This window comes from Armigeres subalbatus, chromosome 1 (assembly GCF_024139115.2).
Source record: "Armigeres subalbatus isolate Guangzhou_Male chromosome 1, GZ_Asu_2, whole genome shotgun sequence".
Lineage (NCBI taxonomy): Eukaryota > Metazoa > Arthropoda > Insecta > Diptera > Culicidae > Armigeres > Armigeres subalbatus.
Window position 1 is genome coordinate 3582845 of NC_085139.1, and position 27326 is coordinate 3610170.

The following is a 27326-nucleotide window of genomic DNA, read 5'->3' on the forward strand; positions in this document are numbered from 1 at the left end:
GCTGACCTGGCTTCCTAATGCTGATTGCTTTAGATTCCAGTTCGATATTCCACGATTTTCGAACGATCAGCATTACACGAAACGAAACGTGCTGAGTATCATCGCCAAAGTGTTCGACCCAGTCCCTAGTCCATGGAATTGGCCTTGGAGTCACCCAATCTTTGACTTTGTAATCTGAAAAAGTGACCCGTACGCCATTTTTGGCGCTTACGTTACTTTCTCAGATTACGGAAGTTAAGGTATACTCATAAACGAGGTGAAAATGAGCACTTCATCGCACGACTGCCGTTCAAGTATTCGAAGTTAGCCCTGGGTGAATCACTCACCTCGGCCATTAAGCGGTTGCGATTAATGGAGAGGCGTTTTCGACAGGATGAGGAATTTCGTAAACAGTATTCGGAATTTCTACGTGATCCTCTGTAGCTTTTCCGGTAGCGAATTGTCCCAGTCTCATTTCTGCTTCCATAAATTTTGCAGGAAAATTTTGGCTTGTACAACTACCGGACCAATCAACCCGAGTGGGTCGAAAATCTTTGCTAGCTCCGAGAATACGGTTCTCTTGGTAATACACTCAACCCTCTTTTTACGTCACTTATTGGGGGGACGTAAACCGAATGTGGCGTTAAAAGTTTTTTTTCTAAAATTTCTAGTATATTTCACTTAATTTATTGATCGTTTGATACTTTTAAATACATTTACTTGCAACTTACATGAGGTATTGTAAGATCTCTCCAAATCTTAACTAATGAGGCATATGTTATAAGATCTCCAAATTGTCCTTGAGTTTGAATCAAATGGTCTACCGAATCAATTAAAGCATTTATGATGTCCCATGCCGTGGTATCAACTCAATTATGTCCTCCGAGGAATTATCTTTCACTTGTGTCTCAAAACAAGACATATGAGGTGTTGTAAGATCTCCAAATTGTCCTGGAATTTGAATCAAATGGCCTACCGAATCTACTAAGACTTCCATGGTTTCCCCAGCCTCAGTGTCAACCCGATTCTGTCCTCCGATTATTTGTCTCTCATTTGCGTCTTCAATTCTTGCATGTATGAAGTTGTAAGATCTCCTAATTGTCCTGGAGTTTGAACTAAATGGTCTACCGAATCTACTGAAGCTTGCATGATGTCTTCAGGCTCGGTAGGGTCTAACAAATCAACCAAGGCTTTCATGATGTCTATTTGTCTTTCAATTGTCTCAAATCAAGGTATATAAGGTGTTGTAAGATGTCCAAGTTGTCCTGGAGTTTGGATAGCTTGCGAATTGCGTCTCAAATTTTGGCATGTGAGATCTTGTAAAATCTCTCAATTGTTCTAGGCTTCCATTATGTCCCCAGCCACGATATCAACGCCATTATGTCCACTAAGTGTATTTAGATTACTTACCAAAGAAACAACGACTTGCATGATGTCCTTAGTAACAGTACCACCCCAATTATGTTCTCCTAGTATTTATAGTTTACTTGCGATCCTCCAAATTGCTCTAGAGTAGTAACCAAATAGTTCAATTTTGTTTTATCTTCATTAGCGAGGCTTTTAGCCCTGGGCTGGGTCACTTCCGTTCCCAATTGTGTCAACCGAGCACATGTACATATTTTATTCATGAAGATGACATGATCCAGGTTCTCCAATCTGCCCTATGTCCCCAGCACAGGTATGCACCCATTCGCGTGTTCCAAGCACATTTTTTGTACATGAAATGTGATCTTCCAGGCCCTCCAGATTGACCTGGAGTGGGGACAAATAGTCCTCAGTACTCTAGTCCGCCCATACGCATGTTTCGTACATGAAGATGCGATGTTCTACGTCCTCCAAATTGTCCTGCAGTGTGAATCAAGTAGTCTACCAAATCTCGAAGGACATAATTGGGTTGATACGAGGCTGGGGACATCATGAAAGCCTTGGTAGATTCGGCAGACCATTTGATACAAACTCCAGGATAATTTGGGGATCTTAGAACAACTCATATGCCTGGATTTGAGACGCGAGTGAATGATAAATACTCGGAGGACATTATTCGGTTGATACCGCAGCTGGGAACATCATGAAGGCTTTGATTGATTCGACAGACCAGTTGATTCAAACTTCAGGACGATTTGGAGATCTTACTACATCTCATATGTCTGGATTTGAGACGCAAGTGAAAGAAAAAGACTCAGAGGACATAATTGGGTTGATACGCGGCTGGGGACATCATGAAGGCTTTGGTTGATTCGGCGTACCATTTGATTCAAACTCGGCGTACCATTTGATTCAAACTCCAGGACATTTTGGAGATCTTACAACATGTCATATGCTCAGATTAGAGACGCAAGTGAAGGACAGATACTCGGATAACATAATCGGGTCGTTACCGCGGCTGGGGTCATCATGGAAGCCTTGGTTGATTCGGCAGACCATTTGATTCAAACTCCAGGATGATTTGGAGATCTTACTACATCTCATATGTCTGGATTTGAGACGCAAATGAAAGAAAAATACTCAGAGGACATAATTGGGTTGATACCACGGCCGGGGACATCATGAAAGCCTTGGTTGATTCGACAGACCATTTTATTCAAACTCCAGGACGATATGGAGATCTTACTATATCTGATATGTCTGGATTTGAGACGCAAGTGAAAGAAAAATACTCGGAGGACATAATTGGGTTGATATCGCGGCTGGAGACATCATGGAAGTCTTGGTTGATTCGGTAGACCATTTGGTTCAAACTCCAAGATAATTTGGAGATCTTAAAACAACTCATATGCCTGGATTTGAAACGCAAGTAAAAGACAAATATTCTGAGAACATAATACAGCTGATACCACGGCATGGGACATCACGCAAGCCTTAGTTGATTCGGTAGACCATTTGATTCAAACTCCAGAACAATTTGTAGACCTTACAACATCTCATATGCCTGGATTTGAGACGCAAGTGAAAGACAAATACTTGGAGGACATATTTGGGTTGTTACCGCGGCTGGGGACATCAGGAAAGCCTTGGTTGATTCGGCAGAACATTTGATTCAAACTCCAGGACAATTTGGAGATCTTGGAACAACTCATATGCCATTATTTGAGACGCAAGTGAAAGACAAATACTCGGAGGACATACTTGGGATGAAACCGCGGGGGTCTGAGGCGTCTAGGGAGTTCTTGGATGACCTGGAAAGGAACGGCTACTTAAGGCATATTGATATTGGTTTATTGGATAGCAACCATTCGGTTACGCGGGTTGACCTCAAGACCTATACTCCAGGGAATTCTTGGATGACCTGGAACGGAATTTAGTTTAATATATCAAATAGGGCATGAACCATTTTTAAAAAGAAATAACAGCTCTTTCGTTACGCTTGTAGACCTTAGGTCCTTGGTTACGCGTGTAGACTCCAGGAAATTCTTGGATGACCTGGAATGGAACAATTTTTGAAGGCAAATGATGAATATACAAAGCATCTACTTTGTTTTTTGGGTTTATAAGAGTGCCTTCTTATAGGCTTACTTCTGTATGTCAATAATGTTCAAATTCTTTTTACGTCACGTGCCGTAAAAAGGAGGCCGTAAAACGAAGTGACGTAAAAAAAACTGCCGTAAAAAGAGGGTTGATGTATCATATGCATTTTTCATAGGCCCTTCTCATAAGTAAGGCTAGATTCAAAATGGCGTTTTTCTTCCCCAAAAACTGGACAAATTTTCAACTTGTTCGTGGAATCGCTCAACAGGCAAACTATCACCAAACAGTCCTACGTGAAGGTCAATGGTAGGACAACGACAGACAGCAGAATCGACGTATTTCGAAGGTATCCTAACAGCACTAGAAACCTAAATTAGCATTGGGACAAGTCATCATATTTCATTAAGAAAACAAATAGTTTTTTAGTTTGGAGTTGCTGCTCCAAATAATCTTAGAATAAGGCTTAACATTAATAATTCAAAAATCAACTATAATTGTCTGTGTTTGCACACTCTCATTTGCTTCTTTCTTCAGTGTTAGATTTTTCAGACACAACATAAACAAACTAATAACGTTATAATAATGCGCTGTAAACTTTATCTTCTTTTTAAACTATTGTACGTTTCTGTTGCCATAATTAGATAATTAAAGGTATATGCGTGCTCGTGAAACAACAACCAGATGCATAATTGTTATTTGAATTGTAGTTGAACAAGTGAATTAAGAAATACTCTATCTCGAATAACCTGCATAGTTTAGTTGTCCTCATTTTTATCTCGTTGCGATCCACCGAATAAAAACCTACGTATTCGACTAACCTCAGTCCTCTTACTGCTGCTTCCGAAGGTCCTCCACCAGGAACGCACTCAGCATGTGCCGCAATTCCTCTTTGGCGTATTCCTGTGGCAGGGGCAGCTTCTCCAGTGCGCTTCTTATCAGCGCACAGCTGTTGATACGGGGATCCTGCGCGAAGAACGATCTTATCAGGTACGCTAACCGCTGGGCGATTTCGCTCTGGCACAGCCGATGTTTCGGCGTTGGACAGGGGAACATTTTTATCACCGAGCAAAGGTCAGACAACTTGGGCTTTAGCTCCTCGAGACGGACCTCGGCCACCTCATCGTCGATTGCGTCCCGGATCAGGTCGAACTGTGGAGAATAGAAAATCAAGGCCATGAACTCACGATTTAATTTTTTATCCTTATATGCGGTCACTTACTTTCTCGTTCAGCTCGATAAAATCCTTCAAAATTTGACCCTTGATGGACCAGTTGGAAATTTGTTTGACGTCCTCGAATTCATTTAGCAGTGACTTCAAGTATGGAATATCGTCTGCCGGAAAAATAGAAAAATCGATCTAAATACAATTGACAATGCTAATTCCTTGCGCTTACCATTGATCACGCAATCCGCCGCGATGTGTTCCATGATGACCTCGTGCGCTTGGGACCACTGCTTGGCCTTCAGCAGAAACCGTGCCTGTTGATGATAATCGAACCGCGATCCAGCCCGTACAGCTTTAGCCCAGAAGATCCAGCTCTCCGGAATGCCCAATTCTCCGACGATGAACTGCTCCCGTTGGAGGTATTCCTCGTCCTGCTCGTCGTTGTCCGTGGTCAGTTGTATGTACCGATAGAGCAGATCCTGGATGGCTAACTCCCGCCGTGATCGGTCACTCAGATGCAGCAGAACGTATATCGACCAATGCCACAGACCGTGATTTTCCAGTTGACTGGCGAACGATACGTGCAGTTGACTTCGGGACAGTTCCGAACAGTGCCGGTATCCGAGTGTTTCTAATATTTGGAGCAAGAACCACGATAGACGGAAGTCGAGCGGATCTGGCGTGTGAGTGACGGGGTTCAGTAGAGACTCCAACGGGTGGGAACGCTTGGAGTATAGTTTTAGGAGATGGAACCGGATGTCGTGGATTGGTTTAGGACTGTCAAGTTTGACTCGCGGAGCATACGCTGGTGTTGGTGGTAGAGCGAAGAATTCACTTGATTCGAAGGACTTTTCGTAGTTGATGAGAGCATCGGTGATGGAGGCCGTTGGTGAGCAAAGGTACCAGAGATGTAGAGCGAGTGCTTTCAGCCATCCAAGGTTTTCGAAGATGTTGATTGCTCCGTGCGTTGAGGATAACAACGGAATCCCAGCGATGAGCATAAAAAGTTTAAGCCGACGCGAGTCAATGAACTTATCCGCTTCAACGTCCTGCCAAGAGCTCAGCTGATGCTGCACGAGTTGACGAACCGTTGGTCCCCCGGATATCTGGGCCAATAGCATCGAGAGATTGATGTCGTTATTTTCGAATGCTAGCTCGCATGCATCCAGAACTTTGTGGGTGCAAATCAGCTCTAGTAATTGATCAAGATAATCCTGTTTTTTGCCTTTCAACGTTGCTGTCACCTCCTTGGAGCTAATATCGGTAACGACCTCCTCAATCCACTCGGAAAACAGATCGCGTCGGAACATGATGCTCATGTGAGCGCTTTCTTCAACGTCTTCCAGCTCTTCGCGGGCTCCCCACAGTGCGGCGCACAGTTGCCAAACCTCTACGCAAAGAGCCTCAAAGGTACCACCGGTGGCAATCAATCGGGCCATATCCAAATGATCAGCGAGCGCTGCATGTTTTCCATTGGCCACGTAATGCGGACAATCACTGCCAGGAACCTTACGAACAGTGTCGTACTTCAGCTGAATCTTTAGATGCGCTTCTACGGTTTTAGTGAATTGGGGAATTTCGTCAGACGATCGGATGCTGAGCATTTGCAGTGCAGCCGGGGAGTAGTCATTGCTGGTACGTCCCGCGAAGAAACGATGCAGATCGCCAATATGCATTGTTTGGTCCCTTTTGAGGGAAGCGCAATTTTCAACCGTGTTTAGCTGAACCAAAGCTGAAGGGAAGCTCCAACCGACCTTGAATTTGCGCCCATGGAAGAATGCCAGATCCGATTTGTTGTTCAGAAATCTGGCGAGTACGGATTTTTGGAGAGGTATTACGATGCTGTTCGAATGAACCAATTCCACTTGGGGCTTGACGATCAAGGGGAGTGATTTTGGTCCGATCGGACGAGGGATTTCCGAAAAAATGGCAAGCTTGGTTTTTTGTTGTTCCTGGAAGTTTTTACTCGTAGATGTTGTGAAAAGTGGCGCTGGAGTTCCATAATCATCCATCTGAATGGATTCAACGTCTGTTACTTTTGGTGACTCGTTTCTCATGTACAAGCTACTGGCGAGGTTTCTCCCGAGTCCGAAATACGGCTTGTTGGGAACCATCTGATCGGGACTGTCTCGGCCACCATCGGTCATATCCGATATTATGGACCTACGGTCGAAATCATCATCCACGAAAAATGAAGCCTTCATCAGCTGCAACTTGTGTGAATCCGTACCCATCCCAAGAGCCAATGCGGCTGTTGGACTGGTCGGTGCCAAATTATCCGCAACCATCATCGTATAACTTAGTTCCTCTTGGCCAACGACCTTTTCCCGATTGATCAATCCTGTGGCTCCCAGCGACATTTTTGGGATGGCTCCCTTTTCTTTACCATGCTTATCGTCTCCGGCACCGATCATCTTAGCCTTTTTCGGATCCACAGGCACCTCGTCCTCATCGCTGTCACTCAGTCCGTATTTGGAGAAATGTTCCACTTTGAACACCCAGCTTCCCGTGTCAGGGCGGTACTCTAGGAATCTGGTGTCATGTTTATCGCACACGCGGCGTAGCTTTCCCTCATAATCCATCCGCGCCAGACGTTGCGGATCCTTGATCGGTTCGTGCAAGGCCTTATCATGGGGCCACACCTGATCGAGCGTGATCTGTGCTTTGCGGTTAAGACCCTGCCCAACCGGGGGCTTGTTCTCATCGTCCGGGTAGATGATCACCTCCTTGTGACGGAAGTGGACAATCTCGTCCAGATTCAAATTGGCCACGTCAATCAACTCGTTGAAGTACACATTACCGTAGCCTTTCCGTCCGATGGTGAAGTTTGGCACAACGCAACGGCCTTCCTCGTCCATCAACTGCAGGATGTCATCCAGCGAGGGAATGGTGTAATAGCTGCGAAGGAAAGGTAATATTTAAATGCGAAGGAAAGGAAAGGTCTTTTAAATGCGAAAAAGATACCTACAAGAAAAAAAGAGTAAGAGCGAAGAGAGGGAAGCTTCAATTGCCAAGACTGGATGGACATCACACAGACCTTAGTTTCACTTCTACTAGGACCATTCTGTCGTAATCAGGAAAAGTGACGTATATGCCATTTTTCAAAAACAATGGTGTTAACGAGTAGTACTCATCGTACTCTTTAACAGAAAAATGAACACGTCTGTCCTTTACAAGATCTAACTTTATTCTACTGTTTTTGTTACAGCATGGTTGGCAAACAGGAAATACATAAAAATAGGCAAGAAAAATAATTATTTCAAGATAATATCAAGGGGTTCTTCAATGCAAATTTATCACAAACTTAACAATTCATTCTCCCCCCGTTGAGGCTTGTGACTCAACACAAGAAAGTTCAGGAATTTTTGTAACCGCTCGTTTAAACTCGTCAGTTGCAGTCCGAACAGTTACTACTCTAACCGCACCATCGTCACCTGGATGAAGCGCCACAATTCTTCCTCGACGCTACTGCTGTGGGGGAACGTTCTCATCGACCAACATAACCAATGTTCCATCACTGAAGTGACGTATCTTGCCATGTCATTTTTGACGTGTCTGAAGATGATGTAGATACTCCTTCGACCACCTGATCCAGAAGTGTTGTTGTATTAATTGTATGTGCTGCCACCTTTTTAAACGATTAATCCTTTCTGTTGTATTCGATCAAGAAATGAGAAGGCGTTAAAACCGCCATATCGTTGGGATCCTCTGACATCGCACACAATGTCGAGAATTTAAAATTGCCTCCGTTTGAGATAGAAAGGTGTTCATTTCTTCTGTAGTCAGTCGTGTTTCTCCAAAGACTCGTTTCATATGGTATTTCAACGACTTAACACCGGCCTCCCAAATCCCTCCTAAGTGCGGACTTCTGGGAGGTATAAAATGCCAAGTGATGCCCTTGATAGAACAGAACTCTTCGACCTTGGCGCGATGCTGTTCATTTACAAACAAGTCCTTCAATGCCCTTAGCTCCGACAAAAGAAGTACCATTGTCAGAATATACATCAGAAGAGATGCCACGCCTGCTTGCAAATCGATGTAGGGCAGCGATGAAATTCTCAGACGTCAAGTTCGAAACCAATTCAAAATGAATCGCTTTGACTGCCATGCACACAAAAACGACGACATATCCTTTGAAAGATTTCGTGCTTCTTACCTCAGGCTTCAACAAAAATGGTCCTGCATAGTCCACACCAACTCGAGAGAATACTGGTGCTTGATTGACACGATGCTCCGGGAGATTACCCATGAACTGGCTACTGATGTTCAGTCGATATTTAGTACAAGTTTGGCAACCAGAAATGATTCTTTTGATGATGGATTTCGCACGCAGCGGCCAGTAACGTTCACGCACTATCGCCAGCAAACCTCCTTGGCCAACATGATGATGCTCTTCGTGCAGTTTACGTATCAGCGACACGGTGACATGGTGCCGATCTGGTAGCAATACTTGATGCCTTCCATCATGAGGAATCGCAGAATACTTTAATCGACCTCCGACACGGACTAGAACATCTTGTCCGATGAATAACGCCAAGTTTGATAAAGAATGCCGTTTCATCGATCCTTCCTGTAGTTTCTTTAACAAGTCAACAAACACCTGGCCTTGAACCACCGAAAATATCACTCGTTCCGCATTGGCCATTTCGGTAGCATTGATATTAGACACCTCACGTTTTTTGAATCTCACAATGGCGATGAACCTCATGACGTAAGCCCAGGATCTCAACAGTTTACGATAGTCACTGACACGGTTCAGTGGGATTGAATCATCTCCTCCCACTGCAGCTAAAACTGTTCTTGATCTTAATTCCGGTATTTCTGCTATCATTTCAGGCTCATCCATTCGTGGCATTGCTTGCTGAAGATTAGGAGAACCCTTCCACCATAGTACATTGTACAAAAGTTCCTCTGGAAGAGCACCTCTCGCAATCACATCAGCAGGGGTTGTTGGCTGATTGAACGTAATGCCACTTATATCCTTGTGTCATCTCAACAATTGCTGCCACTCGATTGGAAACAAATTGGTGCAGTGCTGATGGCGGCTTCCTGAGCCAGCACAAAACGATGGAGCTGTCGCACCATAAATTCACTTCGTCGAAGTTGATTTTCATTGTTGCTGCTATTTTCTTTACGAGCTCCGCCAACAGTTTAGCTCCACACAGTTCAAGGCGTGGAATCGTCATAGGTTTTATCGGAGCGACGCGAGACTTACTTGCGATGAGTTTCACGGAAATTGTTCCATCCAATGCGATGCACCTAGTATACACAACCGCACCGTACGCTCTCTTAGAAGCGTCCGAATAAGTAGTCCTCGAGCGGATTCCAGATTAGTCAAAGCGTTTTTATTGTGTTGTTGATACCTGTATCCTCGAAGCTGTAGCTGACGTATGATTCGCGCAGTTCTTCTGGAATGTTGTTCAACACAGTTGGGTCGTTTGTACAAAATTTATGAACTCCAAATCCACCACGCTGCAGTAGTGATGATAATTCTTTGTACATGTTCTCTACCACCTCTGCACTTTCCCCGCATGTGAGAAAGTCATCAATATAACTGTCATTACGAATCACCTGCTCAGCCAACGGAAAAGCTCCACCGTCGTCGGTTGCCAACTGGACCAGAGTTCTTGTGGCATGATGCGGGGAGCTTACTTACTTACGGATCCTGTACACCTCCGGTGGTGCAAAGGGCCGACTTGAAAGATCTCCATCCTGAGCGTTGCCCGGCTATCGCTTTAACCTGTTGCCAGGTTAGATTTCGGTCGACTTCTTTTATTTCTTTATTGAGGCTTCGCCGCCATGAGCCTCTGGGTCTGCCTCTGCTGCGATGTCCCGCTGGGTTCCAGTCTAATGCTTGTTTACAGATTTCGTTTCCGCCTCTACGTAGAGTGTGGCCGACCCAGCCCCACTTCCGATCCTGAATTTCTGTTGCTATCGGCCTCTGGTGACAACGACGATGGAGCTCATTGTTTGAGATCCAGTTGTGAGGCCACCAGGCCCGAATTATATACCGCAGGCATCTGTTAATGAACACCTGCAGCCGTTGAGTGTTCTCCACTGATACACACCATGTTTCGCTAGCGTATAACAGCACAGATTTCACGTTAGAGTTGAAAATTCGTATTTTGGTGCGTTCACTTATCTGCCTGTTTTTCCAGATATTTCTTAAACTCGCAAAGGCAGCCCTTGCTTTCTTGATCCGTGCGCCTATGTCGATCTTGGTACCGCCGTCCGACGCCATTTGGCTACTTGGAAGCTTTCAACATTCTCCACTGGTTGCCCGGCTACTGTGAAACTGGAAGGAGTCGCCGTGTTTACATCCAACGATTTGGTTTTGTTGACGTTGATGACTAAACCTGCCGAAGAGGAGCGCTCGGCAAGGTCGTTGAGCTTACTCTGTATATCAGAGCGCCGTTGCGCGAGGAGTGCAACGTCATCAGCCAATTCGAAGTCGTTTAGATGCTCCATGGTTATAGGCTGCCATAACAGCCCGCGGTTTGGTTCACGGTCAATCGCACCTACCAGAATCTCATCGATTACGATGAGGAACAGTAACGGTGATAGGATACATCCTTGCCTCACACCAGCTACGACCCGGATAGGGTCGGACAGGACCCCATTGTGCAGCACTCTACACGAAAAGGCCTTGTACTGTGCTTCGATGAGGCCGATGATTTTCTCAGGATTTCCTTACGTCTCAGGGCGCCCCACATATTCTCGTGATTGAGACGGTCGAAAGCTGAATTCCAAGTAAAGGGACTCTTGGAATTCGTTGACCTGCTCCAGAATGATGCGGAGCGTGACAATATGGCCCACACAGGATCTTCAGGAACGGAATACGGCCTGCTGGCGCCGGAGAGTCGCATCGATGTTCTTCTGAATCCGCTAGGATAATTTTGCACAGAACTTTGAGAACGGTACACAGCAACATAATGCCTCGCCAGTTATCGCATACAGTCAGGTCACCCTTTTGGGCACCTTTACTAAGATACCTTGCATCCAGTCGACCGGGAAAGTTGCGGTGTCCCAGATATTATGAAATAAACGATGCAGTAGTGGAGCGGATGTCATGGGGTCAGCTTTGAGCATCTCGGCTGATATGCGGTCGACCCCTGGGGCTTTATTCGATTTCATGCTTTGGATGGCTGCAAATATAGTATATTAACAATATAGTCCACTTCGTAAATCCCCATATATTAGGCAAGAGACAGCACATTCACACCATCTTGCGTCACAAAAGGTAACTGACGCCGGAAAACGATAGACAAGGGGTGCGTCAATTGCAAAAATTACACTTATTTTACAATTTTTGTAAATTTGAATTACATTTTTCTAAATTTTATTTTTAAACTCAGATATCAAAATGAGATCATGGGATGATTTCTAGCACATTATTTCGAAATGTTATGTTGCATATTGAATTATACGTTTAAGCACCCCTCGAAATGTCTCTTCACTACATTGGTTGCCCTTTGTGACACCGCGGCGCTTCTGCGTTGTCTCTTCAAATCAGCCAGAGTGGACTATATTGATAATAGAGTATATTTGATGGCTGTTTGAATCTCTAGCAGTGATGGAGCTTCGGTATTGACGCGTGTTATACGTCGGATCCTAGGCAGATCATGCCGAGGTGGTGATGGCTTGGCTGGCACTTGAAAAAGTTGTTCGAAGTGCTCGAACCAGCGTTTCAGCTGGTCAGTTGGGTCGGTCAATAACTGATCATTCGCGTCTTTCACATGCATCGTTGCATTCATCTTTGCCCCGCTTAAGCGTCGTGAGATATCGTAGAGAAGGCGAATGTCCCCGGTTGCGGCGGCTCTCTCTCCTTCGTCGGCCAGAGAGTCTGCCCACGCTCGCTTGTCCCGTCGACATGAGCGTTTTACTTCCTTCTCAAGAGCCGCGTATCGTTGGCGGGCTAGAACTTTGGCTCCTCTGGTTTTTGATCGCTCTATCGCGGCTTTGGCTTCTCTTCGCTCCTCTATCTTTCTTCAGGTCTCATCGGTGATCCATTGTTTTCTCTGGGTGCGTAGTTCGCCCAGATTGTTCTCGCTGGTGGCGATGAAGGCATTCTTGATGGCGGTCCATTGGTCTTCCACGCTGCCACCTTCCGGAATATCTGCAGCACGCGTCTCCAGTTCTTCAACGAAGGACCGTTTCACCGTGGCATTTTCCAGTCGGCGTGTGTTGAATCGTCGTCCAACTCTTTCCTCCTGCCGACGAATCCGCGCAATGCGCAGGCGTATTTCGCCGATGAGGAGGTGATGATCAGACGCGATATCGGCACTACGTTTATTCCGTACATCAAGAAGGCTCCGTTTCCATTTTCGGCTGATGCAGATGTGGTCGATTTGATTTTCTGTAAAGCCGCACGCTATGTTTAAAGGCAACTATTATGCAAAGTGAATGCACCTCGGATGTTAAGCCGTTAGATCATAGTTTTTGACCTCTAGTTTAAGGATCTGTGTCGATTGAAATATTTCATCGGTGAAAATTTGACTTTTTTTACCATTTAAGGGGATATCTTCAACCCAAAAACCTATTCTGATTTTTAAAATTTTTTTGAAGGAAGTTATGTAAAATCCAGGCGCTACATTTTTTTCCTGCCGCTTCAAGGAAAATTTTCATATAAAAACATTTTTCATATGATGAAAGTAGCAGAAGTTATACTAAAAATACTATTGACACCGAACATACATTTCATTTTTCGATAGCGAATTTTTGTGCAACTGCATATCTCATACGTGTCTATTAAAAAACCAGCAACCCTGCACCGTCCTTTTGTTACCATAGAAACAGAATTTAACACTGGACAGGTCAAGAAAGATGCTCGATTATATTTCAATTGTGTTCATAATCATTTTCTGGAAGGAGGAGACTATGACCCAATTTTAGAGAAAACCCCTCCTCCAGCGCTACGTTAGCTGGTGGGATTGGTCTACCTAATTTTCGGGCCTGTAGCAAAAAACTATCAAGACAAATCTGAAGTCTGGATATCAGAGGTCAACGCAACTTATCGCGCTCAACTTGGTTTTACTGGGCGCTACTGCCGAAGTCTTTTAATTAAACGGGGTGTTTTGAAAGGAAAATAATGCAATGGTTATTTATTACAAGATATTGGAGAGTCTACCACAGGTAGTTGATTGATTAGTGTTACATTGTTGGACTTCTATTCAGACGCCATAGCAGATTTTTGTACCAGTTTTTTGAATAGTTGGATAGCAGCTGGGCTACCAAAAACTGAAAAATTTCTTATTTTGAAATTCCATGTTCTTGAATTAAGCGCATCACAGGGAGGCCTTGCCAAGTATACGAAGCAAACAACGGAAGCCATCCACAGAAACTTCTATACTATCTAGCAAAACTACAAAATGCCAGATAACCACGAACAGTATTCAAGTAAACTGTTATCCACGGTGGTAGCATATAACAGTGGTCACATAATACAGATGTTAGTAAGACGTAAGTTTGAAATACAGAACATAAATACTACTTTGATCTAGTTCGTAATATTAATTTTTTGTTGATTTGAAATGTTAAAGAGTGATATTATGTTCTTAAATTTAATAATACTTATTCTTATTGGCATTATATCAACCACTCTGACATATGCCGTCTCGGAGCTTAATGTTCATTCAGCACATCCATAGTTATTAACTGCGAGTTTTCTAGTCCAAGTTACCATTTTCGCATTCGTATATCATTAGGCTATGATGATACTTTATACCCAGGGAAGGCGAGAATATATCCTAGACAAGACCAGGAATCGAACGCAGCCACTTTTAGCATGGTCTTGTAGTGTAGCAGTGCATCTTACCATACGGCTAATGAAAGCTCCAGATCTGTTCATAATAAACCTTAAGAACATTAAAAACTGGCAGTAATTTTAATATAACTTTTAGTATTTTCATCATATGAAAAATGTTTTTATATGAAAATGTTTCATAAAACATCAGGAACATAAAGTTGTAATTGGATTTTATATAACTGGTTTCAAAAAATTTAAAAAAATCAGCAAAGGTTTTTAGGTTAAAAATGTTACCTTAAATAGTAAAAAAGTCAAAATTTCACCGATGAAATATTTTAATCGACACAGATCCTTAAACTAGAGGTCAAAAACTATTGTTTAACGGCTTAACATCCGAGGTGCATTTACTTTGCATAATAGTTGCCTTTAAACATAGCGTGAGCCGTCACGGGAGACCCACGTGACCTTGTGAGCCGGTCGATGAGGGAAAAGCGATCCCCCGATCACCATGTCGTTATTACCACAAAATTCTGCGAACAGCTCTCCATTTTCGCTCATTTTTCCGAGACCATGGCGTCCCATAATGCGCTCATGGTTCGAGATGCGGGGAGCTGGCCACTCCATATGTAACTGTCTTCACCTCGTAAACCTTGCGCATACCGTTGTCGTCTATCCACAATATTGTTTGATACTTGCGATCATCTTTATGCAGGATTACCTAACGCTACATTTTGGATATGCCTTCAGTACAATCGGGTGAGAGCCAAATCACAGGATAATGGATTGCAAGTTGCTTCGTACGGTTGGGCCCACACACACAATATCGTTCAGTGATAATCCTGTACTCGTCCTTGTCGAACCTTAAAACACGACATGAATTTTCGTAGTGGAGCTCGTTGTTTTAAATACGACATGGTGGGGAAGATAATATCCGTCTCTAGTAGTTTCGTTTATTTCTTCCATGTGGCGTTATGAATGATACTCAGACATAAACCGGAAATATTGTTCGCGTTCCAGTGGATCCTTGGCCAATGTAATTAGAAGCTTGTCCAGACGCCAGTTTGCGATCTCAAACGAATCTCCCATCTTCTTCTTACACTCGTTGAATGGTAGTCGAACAATATATCTTCCATTTTCTTCGCGTGAATGCGTTTTAAAGTAGTGTTCTTCGACTAGTGCTTCAGTAACACTCATGTTTGAATCTGCATCAACATTTATGATGTCATCATGATGACTCATCTGACAGACTCGAGCGCTTGACTTGGACTTCTTGGTCCGTGCCGATCCTCCTACAATCCAGCCCAACTCCGTTTCTGTAAGTGTCGTTTCGTTTCCCAGCTTGAGGCGTCCTTGCTTGATTAGATCGAAAAATATTTCATTGCCAATTATTAAATCGATCTCGCCTGGCGTGTGGAATGTTGGGTCAGCTAATTTAATGCTGGGAGGTAGCGGCCATGATCGATATTCAACATCTGTGACAGGCAGGTTTGATGTCACTTTCGGCACGACCAGGAAGTCTAGAATTGACGAGGAAAACTGATTAACGCAGGATATGATACTTGCAGTGGCGTTTCCCTAACCTCAATCTACCTGTGCACTGCACTTAAGTTTCAGGAATTGGTCTGCGGAAATGCATAGAATAACTAGATGTTGATTAGTTTAAACGACTCTGATAATTTTATTTTCCAAAATATCAAAATTTTCATTTTTTGGGTCAGTGCACAGGTAAAAAGTGAGGTTACGCGACGCCACTGGATACTTGTACTTACGATGTACTTAACCCTCGTCTGAATGTCATTTAGGTCACTTATAGGTAGGTCGACATGCTGCATCTGCAGTTTCAATTTAGCTGCTAGCTTCTCCGTAACGATATTGCTATCGAATCCATCGCGGCCCACCATCAACACTTCTGCTGTGGACAAGAGTACTTGCCGCTTCACACCGCCAACGCTACCGCACAACGTGATCGCTCAGTTGGCTCTACCTGATCCGCTGGCTTCGGAACTATAGTTTGTTGCTGAATGGATTCCTGTTGAGTATTGTTGGTGTTTGCGACCGCATCCTCGAATCTTGCATGTTTGGTCGGACTGACAATCAGCTACCCGGTGTTTAGACTTGAAACAATTAAAGCACAACATTGCCTTGGCCACAATAGTCTTCCGCTCACCTGTGCCCAGCTCTTGAAACTTCGTGCATCTGTAGATGGAATGATCCGCCTTGCAACATGAACAGTTCTCCTTCGTGGTTTGAATAAAAGATTTGGAGACAACGGGAGATATTTGTTTTTGACTAACGATATGACGTTGCTTGGTTGGAAGTATAGAATGTAATAACGTTTGTGTTGGGAGCGCGACGTTCGTTGCAGAATGCGTCCTTTTTCCCTCAGGAAGTCTATGAAATCCGTGTATTCGGGCATGTTTCCGATTCCTAACTTCGATTCCCATTGTTCTTGTGTGTCTTTATCTAGTTTCTTGTACAGTACATTCACGAAAATCAGCTCGGATAGCCCTTGTACTGGGTACCCGTGATTCTCCAAAGCATCGGTGTTTTTCACGGCGATTTCAACCATCTTCAAAATGGACTTACCCCGACTGTCCTTGCTAACCTTTGGAATGTCGAGAACTGTATCGATGTGTGTATCCATGATCAATCGACGATCTTCGTACGCATCTGTCAAGATTTTCCATGCCAAACTGTAGTCGTTGCTATTAACGATGCCCTGGTCAATCTTATCTTTTGCATCGCCTACCAAAGAATTTCGAAGATGAAGGATTTTGAAACTATACCAATTCTCGGGATTCCCGTCAAACGTCGGGAATGGTGCATGTAACTGCGGTGCTTGAGTATTCACATACACCGGCGTCTGTTGTATAGCTACCTGATTCAATGCTGTTGATGACACGACTCTTTCGATCTTCATTTGCAAACAAGCATATAATTGATTGTGCAGCTTCTCGAATGAAGCGTACTGCTTCCGTAGTTCAATTCGGTCTTCCTTTGAAAGCAATGCAGACAGAACTACATGGTTTTTTTCGTATTCATCAGCAGATCTCCGCAACGTCTCCAAGTTTAGATGCAGTAAATGTGTGCTCACGTTTTCTTCTGTTATCGATTCTTGAATCCGAAGTAACTTTTCCAGTAACATATCACACCGGTCATACAGAACTTCCAGGCTTTTCTCCACTGCTCTCCACTCTTGCTACACTGCTCTTCTTTTTTTTTCTTCGCCGTTTTTTGCTCGACAATAGACGGCAATGGCATTATGTTTCTTTTATCTGCAGTGTTTTCACCCACCAGGGCATCCAATATGTTTCGAGGTGTAAACTCCCGCACGACGCCACGAGGTGTTCGCGAGTCGGACATTCGCACAACTTTTAACCGAAAGAAAAAAACCGAATTTCACCCGCACGACGATGTTCTTCTCACTGGTTCTTTTGTTTTCTGCGAAACGTGCTCACACGCTTTCGCCAAACGATTTTGCAAAATGGCGTCCGAGTGCCACGGGCACTAATAATCACTGATATGTGCAGCCTTGGGCTTCGCACCACCATCACAATCTGGGGCATTTCGCCAGTTCCAGTACACGATACTGAATCTCACTGAATTCCGATGTGCTCGATCGCGACAACCATCCGGAACTTTTTCAGCAAATCCGGGAGAACTGACCAAAATGTCTTCGATAGCTATGGCGATAGCTTCTTGAAAAAGGTTTCCGAGCCTCTTAAAAGAAGGCTTCTGAGCCCCTTGAAAAGAAGCTTCCGAGCCTCTTGAAAAGATGCTTTCAAGCTCCTTGTAAGGAGACTTTCAAGTCTCTTCAAAGGAGATTTCCAAGTCTCTTGAAAGGAGACTTCCAAGTCTCTTGAAAGGAGATTTCCAAACCTCATGAAACAAGGCTTCCGAGCCTCTTGAAAGGAGGCTACCAATCCTCTTGTAAGGAGGGTTCCAAGACTTTTGAAAGGAGGCTTCGATGCCTCTTGAAAGACTTTAAAACCTCTTGCAAGCAGCCTTCCAAGCCTCTTAAAGGAACCTTCCAAGCCTCTTGAAAAGAGGTTTCCGAGCTTCTTGAAAGAGGCTTCCAAGCCTCTTGGAAGGAGGCTTCCGAGCCTCTTGGAAGGAGGCTTCCGAGCCTCTTGGGAGGAGGCTCTCTTGAAAGGAGACTTGAAGGTCTCTTGAAAGGAGACTTCCAAGTCTCTTGAAAGGAGATTTCCAAACCTCATGAAACAAGGCTTCCGAGCCTCTTGAAAGGAGGCTACCAATCCTCTTGTAAGGAGGGTTCCAAGACTTTTGAAAGGAGGCTTCGATGCCTCTTGAAAAAGACTTTAAAGCCTCTTGAAAGAAGTCTTCCAAGCCTCTTGAAAAGAGGTTTCCGAGCTTCTTGAAAGAGGCTTCCAAGCCTCTTGGGAGAAGGCTTCCGAGCCTCTTGGAAGGAGGCTTCCGAGCCTCTTGGAAGGAGGCTTCCGAGCCTCTTGGGAGAAGGCTTCCGAGCCTCTTGGAAGGAGGCTTCCGAGCCTCTTGGAAGGAGGCTTCCGAGCCTCTTGGAAGGAGGCTTCCGAGCCTCTTGGGAGGAGGCTCTCATGAAAGGAGACTTTCAAGTCTCTTCAAAGGAGACTTCCAAGTCTCTTCAAAGGAGACTTCCAAGTCTCTTGAAAGGAGACTTCCAAGTCTCTTGAAAGGAGACTTCCAAGTCTCTTGAAAGGAGATTTCCAAACCTCATGAAACAAGGCTTCCGAGCCTCTTGAAAGGAGGCTACCAATCCTCTTGTAAGGAGGGTTCCAAGACTTTTGAAAGGAGGCTTCGATGCCTCTTGAAAAAGACTTTAAAGCCTCTTGAAAGAAGTCTTCCAAGCCTTTTAAAAAGGAGGCTTCCAAGCCTCTTGAAAAGAGGTTTCCGAGCTTCTTGAAAGAGGCTTCCAAGCCTCTTGGAAGGAGGCTTCCGAGCCTCTTGGGAGAAGGCTTCCGAGCCTCTTGGAAGGAGGCTTCCGAGCCTCTTGGAAGGAGGCTTCCGAGCCTCTTGGAAGGAGGCCTGAGCCTCTTGGAAGGAGGCTTGAGCCTTCTTGGAAGGAGGCTTCCAGGCCTCTTGGAAGGAGGCTTGAGCCTCTTGGAAGGAGGCTTCCGAGCCTCTTGGAAGGAGGCTTCCGAGCCTCTTGGAAGGAGGCTTCTGAGCCTCTGGAAGGAGGCTTCCAGGCCTCTTGGAAGGAGGCTTCTGAGCCTCTTGGGAGAAGGCTTCCGAGGCCTCTTGGAAGGAGGCTTCTGAGGCCTCTTGGAAGGAGGCTTCCGAGCCTCTTGGAAGGAGGCTTCGAGCCTCTTGGAAGGAGGCTCTGAGCCTCTTGGAAGGAGGCCTCCGAGGCCTCTTGGAAGGAGGCCTGAGCTCTTGTAAGGGGAGGCTTCCTGAGCCTCTTGTAAGGAGGCTTCCGAGCCTCTTGTAAGGAGGCTTCCGAGCCTCTTGTAAGGAGGCTTCCGAGCCTCTTGTAAGGAGGCTTCCGAGCCTCTTGTAAGGAGGCTTCCGATTTGATCCTTTGATCAGCGAAGGTATCCCCAGGGGTACATGTACCCCAGGTTGGGGACCGCTGCTTTACAAGATCTAACTTTATTCTGTTCTGATTTTTTGTTACAGCATGGTTGGCAAACAGGAAATACATAAAAATTGGCAAGAAAACTAATTATTTCAAGATAATATCAAGAGGTTCTTCAATGCAAATTTATCGCAAACATAACAACATGTTGTAAAATGGCGCATACGTTATTTTTTCAGATTACGGCAGCATTGTGATTATACTATAGAACTACACGCAGAGAAATGTTTTTTTAAACCCAATGATACTTATGTATCAAGACAACAAAAATAATTATTGTTCCCCGGCTAATAATTTTATTTGTTGAATTCAACAAAAATCAGATTTGATTAGACGAAAAATATGTGGAAATGCAATGCACCTAGCTCCGCATCGACGCACCCCTCGGATTCTCTCCACACTTGTCCTCATGTAGAGCAAAACTTATTATTCCGACCGAAAGTCATCGCGTCAAGACGTGTTTAAACTCTGTACCAAAAACCGTTAAATAAATATACTGCCGCTAACCGCAAGTCGAGCACACCTGTATATGGCGTCCATATCAATATGTGCTCGACTTGCGGTTAGCGGCAGTATAGTTCTATAATTTCTCTTGTTTCGCGTGTGTTATTTCTGTGTCACCGAACGCGTTATTCTGCTGCGCAACGGACCCTGCTCAGTCCGTCAAAATATTGTTGTTTCTACAATGTTCCAAAACAGCACTCGAAAATAAAAATTGTTGAATTTACAATATATTTTTTTGTTTGTGCGGCTGCGTGCTGGCGATCATTATACCATAGACCAAACCAGCTACATCGAGAAGTTAGCACGTCGATTTGGACACGAGAACGCAAAACCTTCGAAAGTACCAATCCACCCCAGGTACCCCAAGCAAAAGGAGGAGAACGAACTAGGGTAAAAGTTCCGATAGTCGTGGATGTTCCTATAGTTGCGGTAGTACGGCTTGCGGGGAATCAACAAATTAAACGCAGTAACCCATATTACCTCCTTAGCCGTGCGGTAAGATGTGCGGCTACAAAGCAAGACCATGCTGAGGGTGGCTGGGTTCGATTCCCGGTGCCGGTCTATACAATTTTCGGATTGGAAATTGTCTCGACTTCCCTGGGCATAAAGTATCATCGTGTTAGCCTCATGATATACAAATGCAGAAATGGTAACTTGGCTTAGAAACCTCGCAGTTAATAACTGTGGAAGTGCTTAATGAACACTAAGCTGCGAGGCGGCAATGTCCCAGTGGGGGATGCGATGCCAACGAAGAAGAAGAAGAACCCACATTACCGGTCAATGAGTTGACCTATCATAACACGATAGAGACAAAAACAACATTGGAATTCCATTTACACTGGTAAAGTATCTTTAAAATACTTATTTTTTTCTCTCCCTTGCGCCAATAGTTGCGAATCCTATATAAATCCTATGGGATTCGCAACTATAGGAACACGAATAACAAAATATCGCAACTATTGGAACACTGTACCAATAATTGGAGGATTGATTTCAGGTAACAAAAAGGGATTCTGATGCAATTATGGCACGCTTTGAATAAAAAGGAAATAATGAGCTTTCGGATGCACTCTCAAGGTAAGGGAAACGAAATATAGAATAAAAGTAATCGAGATATTAGTGTTGGAACGCGCTTAGCTCCTCCATTATTGGGTCTTTTACCCAACAAACAAACGCTTCGTACCGCAGTTTGCTCTACGTAGCGGTGAACACACGGCCGGACATTTGCGTGGCTGTTTCACTGCTTTGAAGAAATGTCACCAAGCCAACCAATCGAGACTGGATTGAAGCAAAGAGGACTCTCCGATACCTCAAGGCCACGAAGGACTATCGATTGCATCTGGGTTCCGGATCTGGCGAAACTGAATGCTTTGTCGACGCAGACTGGGCCGGCGACGAAGGCGATAGGAAATCTCATTCCGGGTTTCTCCTGAAATTCGGTGGTGGTCTCATCGACTGGGGAACACGAAAACAATCGTGTGTCGCCCTGTCCTCAACGGAGGCCGAATTCATCGCGCTAGCTGATGGGTGTCAGCAGTTAATGTGGTACCGGAAGTTGCTCAACGACATCAAACAAGCTCCGCCCCATCCGATCATCGCCTGGGAAGATAATCAATCGTGCATAAAAATCGTTGAGTCAGAGCATCTTAAAAGGCGCTCCAAATAGAGATGTCGTAAATTAATCGATTACTTCGATTAATCGATTAATCGTTGTAATAATCGATTAATTTTGAATCGATCATTACCTAACGATTAATCGATTCAATAATCGAGAGAGATCGAGAGTAATCGATTTGTTACTAATCGATTAATCAGAATTTCACGACATCATAAGGATGTCGCAAATTAATTGATTTCTTCGATTATTCGATTCATCGTTGTAATAATCGATTAATTTTGAATCGATTATTATCCAACGATCAATCGATTCAATAATCGACAGGAATCGAGAGTAATCCATTAGCTACTAATCGATTAATCGGGATTTTACGACATCTCTAGCTCCAAACACATTGACACGAAGTACGCCTACACCAAGGATCTTCAGCAGCAGAAAATCTTCGAACTCCGCTACATGCCAACGGAGCTCAAGAAGGCAGACCTTATGACAAAGCCATTGGATCGAATCAAGTTGGAGAGGCAATGTAACATTTTTCATGTCGCGCAACGTTCTTTATATTACGCAACATTTCACGTGCCATGTAACCTTTCTTATGTGAGGGGGTCAAACGCAAAGGGGTAAGTGACAAAAACTAGTGTTGAGAAAAATAAATGTGCAGGGCTGCGAAATGGGAAAGCACCGAACGAAGAATGATGATAAACAGATACAGTATCAACTTACCCCGGACGACGCAACACGATTCCCGTAGGGTGCGGTTCTGCCTCCTCCTGGATGCTGTTGGACGCCAGCGAAAGATCGCCTATTCCGGTGGCATTGGCTGTGGTGTCATTCAGGAACGACCGGTTGCTCGTCGAAAGCAGCGAATCGTTCATGTTGATCGGCGAACTTCCACTGCTAGCTGCTCGGCCAGCATCCTCGCCTTTACCTCCAGCGCCACTGGCCGGTTGCTGCAGGCCGACGATTGAGCCGCCCGATCCACTCGGTGAAGATCCGGAATCAATGGATGTGTTCTCTTTGACGAGCGATTGCGCAGCAGACGATGGGGCGAATTCTTTGATGGTTGTTTCCAGAACCGTTTCCGAGAGGCGATTGTTCTGTCGGACCTTATCCAGAGCGTTTGACTGGAGCCAAGAAACGCGGCGACTCGTGTCCTGGTTGTTACTCTCGACCGGATGAACCGGGATTTGGTTGTGAAACGATTCTCTGGGGGCATGATCTTCTTTAACGATGGAATCGTTAATTGAGTTTGGCTGTCCTGCACGATTTTGAATCGTGATGGTCGGTGTAGAAGCTTTCGGTTTGATGATCAGACGTTTGGCGTTTGGTTTGAGCGAGAAAGATTCCTCTAAGGTGCTGTCATACTCTTCGAGTCCTTCGAATAACGACTTCTTCGAGAGAGTGGCTGCCCCAACGGGCTTCACGCGAACACCACTCCCGGCGACTTTGGGGGAAACTTTGAACTGTTGATTGGCACCTTCGAGTATTGCCTTCTGAGCTGTTGGATTTGTCGGTTTAAGTGATTCAGCCGTGGCTCCGGTCAGAGGTTTTATGTCTTTGAAAATAGGATTATCACCATACGGGGACGTGACCATGGCTAGAATCTGTTGGTGGATGGGAACCGCGGCTTGAGTGGGTTGTCCAACGACTCCCATTCCCATGTTAGTACCGAGTCCTGTACCAAAACCTCCGGTGCCGAGAGAACCGAAGGCACCAGTTCCTGTTCCAAGAGTGGAAGTGTTCCCAAAAAGACCTGTTCCAGTGCCAATGCCGCCAGGTTTATTGGCCGTGTTTCCGAAAAGAGATCCCGATCCTGCGGCAAAGTTCAAACCGCCTCCGAAGGTTCCCGTTGAGGTGGCTGTGTTAATACCAAAACCCGGAGCTGCCTGTTTGTTGAATGTGCTTCCAAAAAGAGAACCTCCGGTGTTGGTGGTTGTGCCAAATCCACCAAACGATGGGGCCGTCGATGTCGGATTTTGTCCGAACGAGCTCTGAAGCGTACCAAATGTGTTCGCTGGTTTAGCGCCGAATAAACTTCCTCCCGTTGTATTAGTTGCCGTGGTTGACCCAAAGCCGAACCCAGGTTGCGTTGTTTGTGCTCCTAAACCTCCAAACGGAGTAGCACCAGCTGTACTCGTAGTAGTTCCAGAGAATAAACCTCCAGTCGGCTGAGTCTGACTCTGCGTTCCAAAACCTCCAAAGGTGGATTGACCAAAAGTATTAGTAGCTGGAGGTGCCGTTTGACCAAATAATCCGGTTGTCGATGCACCAAATGCCGGTTTATTGGCCGTGAGTCCTCCCAAAGTACTTGTGTTGGTTTGTCCGAATCCAAAGCTGGTAGTTGTGGCCGTGGTTCCAAATGATTTACCAAAGGCAGTTGCTTGAGTTGATCCGAAGGCCGGTGCCGTAGACTGTCCAAACGTATTGGTCGTGCTTCCAAATAAACCCGTACTCGGTTGAGACGTCGTATTCTGCCCGAACAATGACTGCGGTTGAGATGCAGCTGTTCCAAACGGTGTGGCCACTGGTTGCACTCCAAAGAATCCTCCGGCCGCACCAGCCTGCGGCCCTTTGCGATTGGCCTGATAGTCCTCGATTCGCAGTTCTTCAACTGACTTGTTTTCATACTCCTTCATAAACGTGATACAGTGCTGCTTAGTCTGAACGGTTGTCGTTTGACCATTTTTGACCAACGTATCCGTAGAGGCCGTTTGTTGATATTTGACCACCGCCGTTCCATTTCCCGCACCAATCGGAGTAGCTGCTCCGAATGCAGGCTTCTGGGCTCCAAACAAGCCCCCGCTTTGGGCTGGTTGTCCGAAAAACCCTCCTGTCGTGGTTTGACTGGTGCTTGCTTGGCCAAATAACGACGTCTGGGCCGCTGGTTGGCCAAATCCTCCGAACCCAGTCGGTTTAGCCGCTCCAAAAGCGGAGTTGTTATTGTTGCTTCCAAACAAAGACGTATTCGGCGCTGTGTTATTTTGAGTGCCAAACAAAGACGTGGCTTGCTGCTGAGGCTGCCCAAAAGCTGAAAATAAAATAATTATTGTGGTTTGAATAGTACTTTAACTTTTGGACATTTTCGCCACAAAAAAACACCCCCAGGTAGGTAAACATGAATTTTCTCGATCAAGACATAATTATTGCGTCGTAGTAATTTTTTTCTCCCCATGACGTCACTCACCTCCGAAACCCGACTGGGTGGTGGCCGGTGCCCCGAAGGCGGGCGCCGCAGTAGTGTTGGCACCGAATAGGCCTCCTCCGGCCGGTTGTGCTTGGCCGAATAGCGAAGGTGTGGCCTGCTGGCCAAAGGCGGTTGCAGCCCCGAATGTTCCCGTCGTCGCTGGTTTTCCGAAGGTGTTCGTCTGACCGAACGGACTGGCCGTCGCCGTGTTGGTTCCGAAAGAGCCGAAGCCGCCGGCAGCACTTGCCTGACCGAATCCTCCCTGCTTGGGACCAAACATGGTCGATCCAAAAGACTCGCTTCACAATCAAAACTTCCCAATCGATACCACCTTTGTTTTGGTTTTTTTTTTCAGTTGCAACTTTCTCCTTCCTTCAGTAATGAAAACGCGCGAACATAACCTCGGTGAACGAAGAAAAACACAGCTTCGGCGCCTATGAACAAGAACAAGAGGAAGATAATTCGGCCACTTTTAGGATATTTTCAACACCGATTTGCACCTTGAACGTTAGAATTTCACGCTATTCCAAAGTAGCCGCGTAATCGGAATATAATTTCTCTTGTTTTACAAGGAAATAGAAAGTTTTTAGGGCTATTTTATAGTTTTTTCACGAACTGAACTTCGAACACTACTTTTTCACGTTGATTCAAGCAACAGTGCTCGGATTATGCGAAATTAAGAGCTTTTATGCTACCTCTCGCGCTTTGACAGGTCTTTTTGACAGAAAGCCCATCAAACCAGGGATGACAGATATTGCGATTCTTTTCTTAAATCCGCAACCTGGCGCGCCAGTTACGCGCCGGCTCCCGTGCGCCGAGTTGTGCGCCATGCAAAAAGTAAACAAAGCAATGTCAAACAGATGTGATCTTTTGGCGCGGTTTTTCACATTCGCTTTTAAGGTATGCAACATATTAAATATTGTCCCTCGATGGATAGTTAGGCTTTGGTACACTAATAAAAATCCACACATTTTTATTGGCAAAAATCTAAAGAAATTTACAAATAAATTTTATGTGTGCGTTAATAACCACCCGCTATGGGAGAATCCACATAAAGGTTATTAGTTAATAGCGGTTATGTGTGTTTCCACATATATGCTATGCGAATTTACATAGCCGTTATGTGGGAAATGCTATAGTCAAAATTTATGTGTGCCACACATAATGGATATGATTGGATTTTTGTCAGTGTAGAATAAACGGGATCTTTTTATTTTTTTCACATTTGCTACTATACTGCATTTGGATCAGTATACTGTAGTAATAATTCCATTAAGGTAATCAATGTGTAATATGTGATGAAATATTTTGCATTTCCGTAATCAAGGTACCACAATATGGCAAATACCTTAGCGGCGCACAATCGAGAGAGACAGAGATGAAATAGCCAAATGCTATAAAGTTTCGAGAAGCATAATACAATTTTTAGAAGTCTGTATTCGCGAAGTCGAAGCAAATTCTGGCTTTTCCCTCCTATTAGGTTCTGCAGCATCTGTATCTAACCTCAAACTGATGACAGATTAGTAGTACTTCGCGTTGGACTCGGGGGCAGCCAACCAATCACGAACTCGAACATTAGGTTCTGCAGCGTCTGTATCTAACCTCAAACTGATGACTGATTAGTAGTACTTCGCGTTGGACTAGGGGGCAGCCAACCAATCACGAACTCGATCCTTGTCGGAGTCAGTGGAAAGTACTACTGAACTGTCAAAAAAGTTCATTCGACGAGGACCGAATTCATTCGTGACGTCATGCTGCAGAACCTAATTGTCGGAGTCAGTGGAAAGTACTACTGAACTGTCAAAAAAGTTCATTTGACGAGGACCGAATTCATTCGTGACGTCATGCTGCAGAACCTAATGGACTTAACCACGAGCGTCTTCTTTTTCCACGATTCTTCTTCTTTTCGCTCGAAAAAATGACATCCGCTGCGGGCCGATGAACATTTGAGTGAATTCGGAGATTTTAGTTCACCGGATGTTCACGTTGATGTTCATTTTTTGTAAACTTTGCCCTCAGATGAGGTTTTCTTCTTACTGAAAATCGACGCGTGACGTCATCGTGGTTTAGTCCATGGGAAATCCCATTGCTATC

General features: G+C 44.8%; 1 protein-coding gene across 1 annotated transcript; it reads right to left on the reverse strand.

The window, feature by feature from the left end:
- Positions 1-4013: 4013 nt before the first annotated feature.
- On the reverse strand, positions 4014-25905 carry LOC134219902 (nuclear pore complex protein Nup98-Nup96). Its single transcript, XM_062698803.1, has 6 exons — positions 25733-25905; positions 25233-25666; positions 22772-25076; positions 4839-7507; positions 4664-4776; positions 4014-4593 (listed from the first exon to the last, which is right to left on the reverse strand). The coding sequence occupies exons 2-6, from the start codon at positions 25510-25512 to the stop codon at positions 4273-4275; spliced, it is 5688 nt and encodes a 1895-aa protein (XP_062554787.1). The 5' UTR covers positions 25513-25666; positions 25733-25905; the 3' UTR covers positions 4014-4272.
- Between the last annotated feature and the right edge of the window lie 1421 nt (positions 25906-27326).

Bases quoted from the DNA above. Each gene is read 5' to 3' on its own strand.
- LOC134219902 (XM_062698803.1), bottom strand. From the start codon at position 25,512: ATGTTTGGTCCCAAGCAGGGAGGATTCGGTCAGGCAAGTGCTGCCGGC. The intron at 7,508-22,771 runs GTAAGTTGATAC...TTTCCTTCGCAG, and splicing joins ATCGTGTTGCGTCGTCCGGG to CTATTACACCATTCCCTCGC. The intron at 4,594-4,663 runs GTAAGTGACCGC...TATTCTCCACAG, and splicing joins TTATCGAGCTGAACGAGAAA to TTCGACCTGATCCGGGACGC.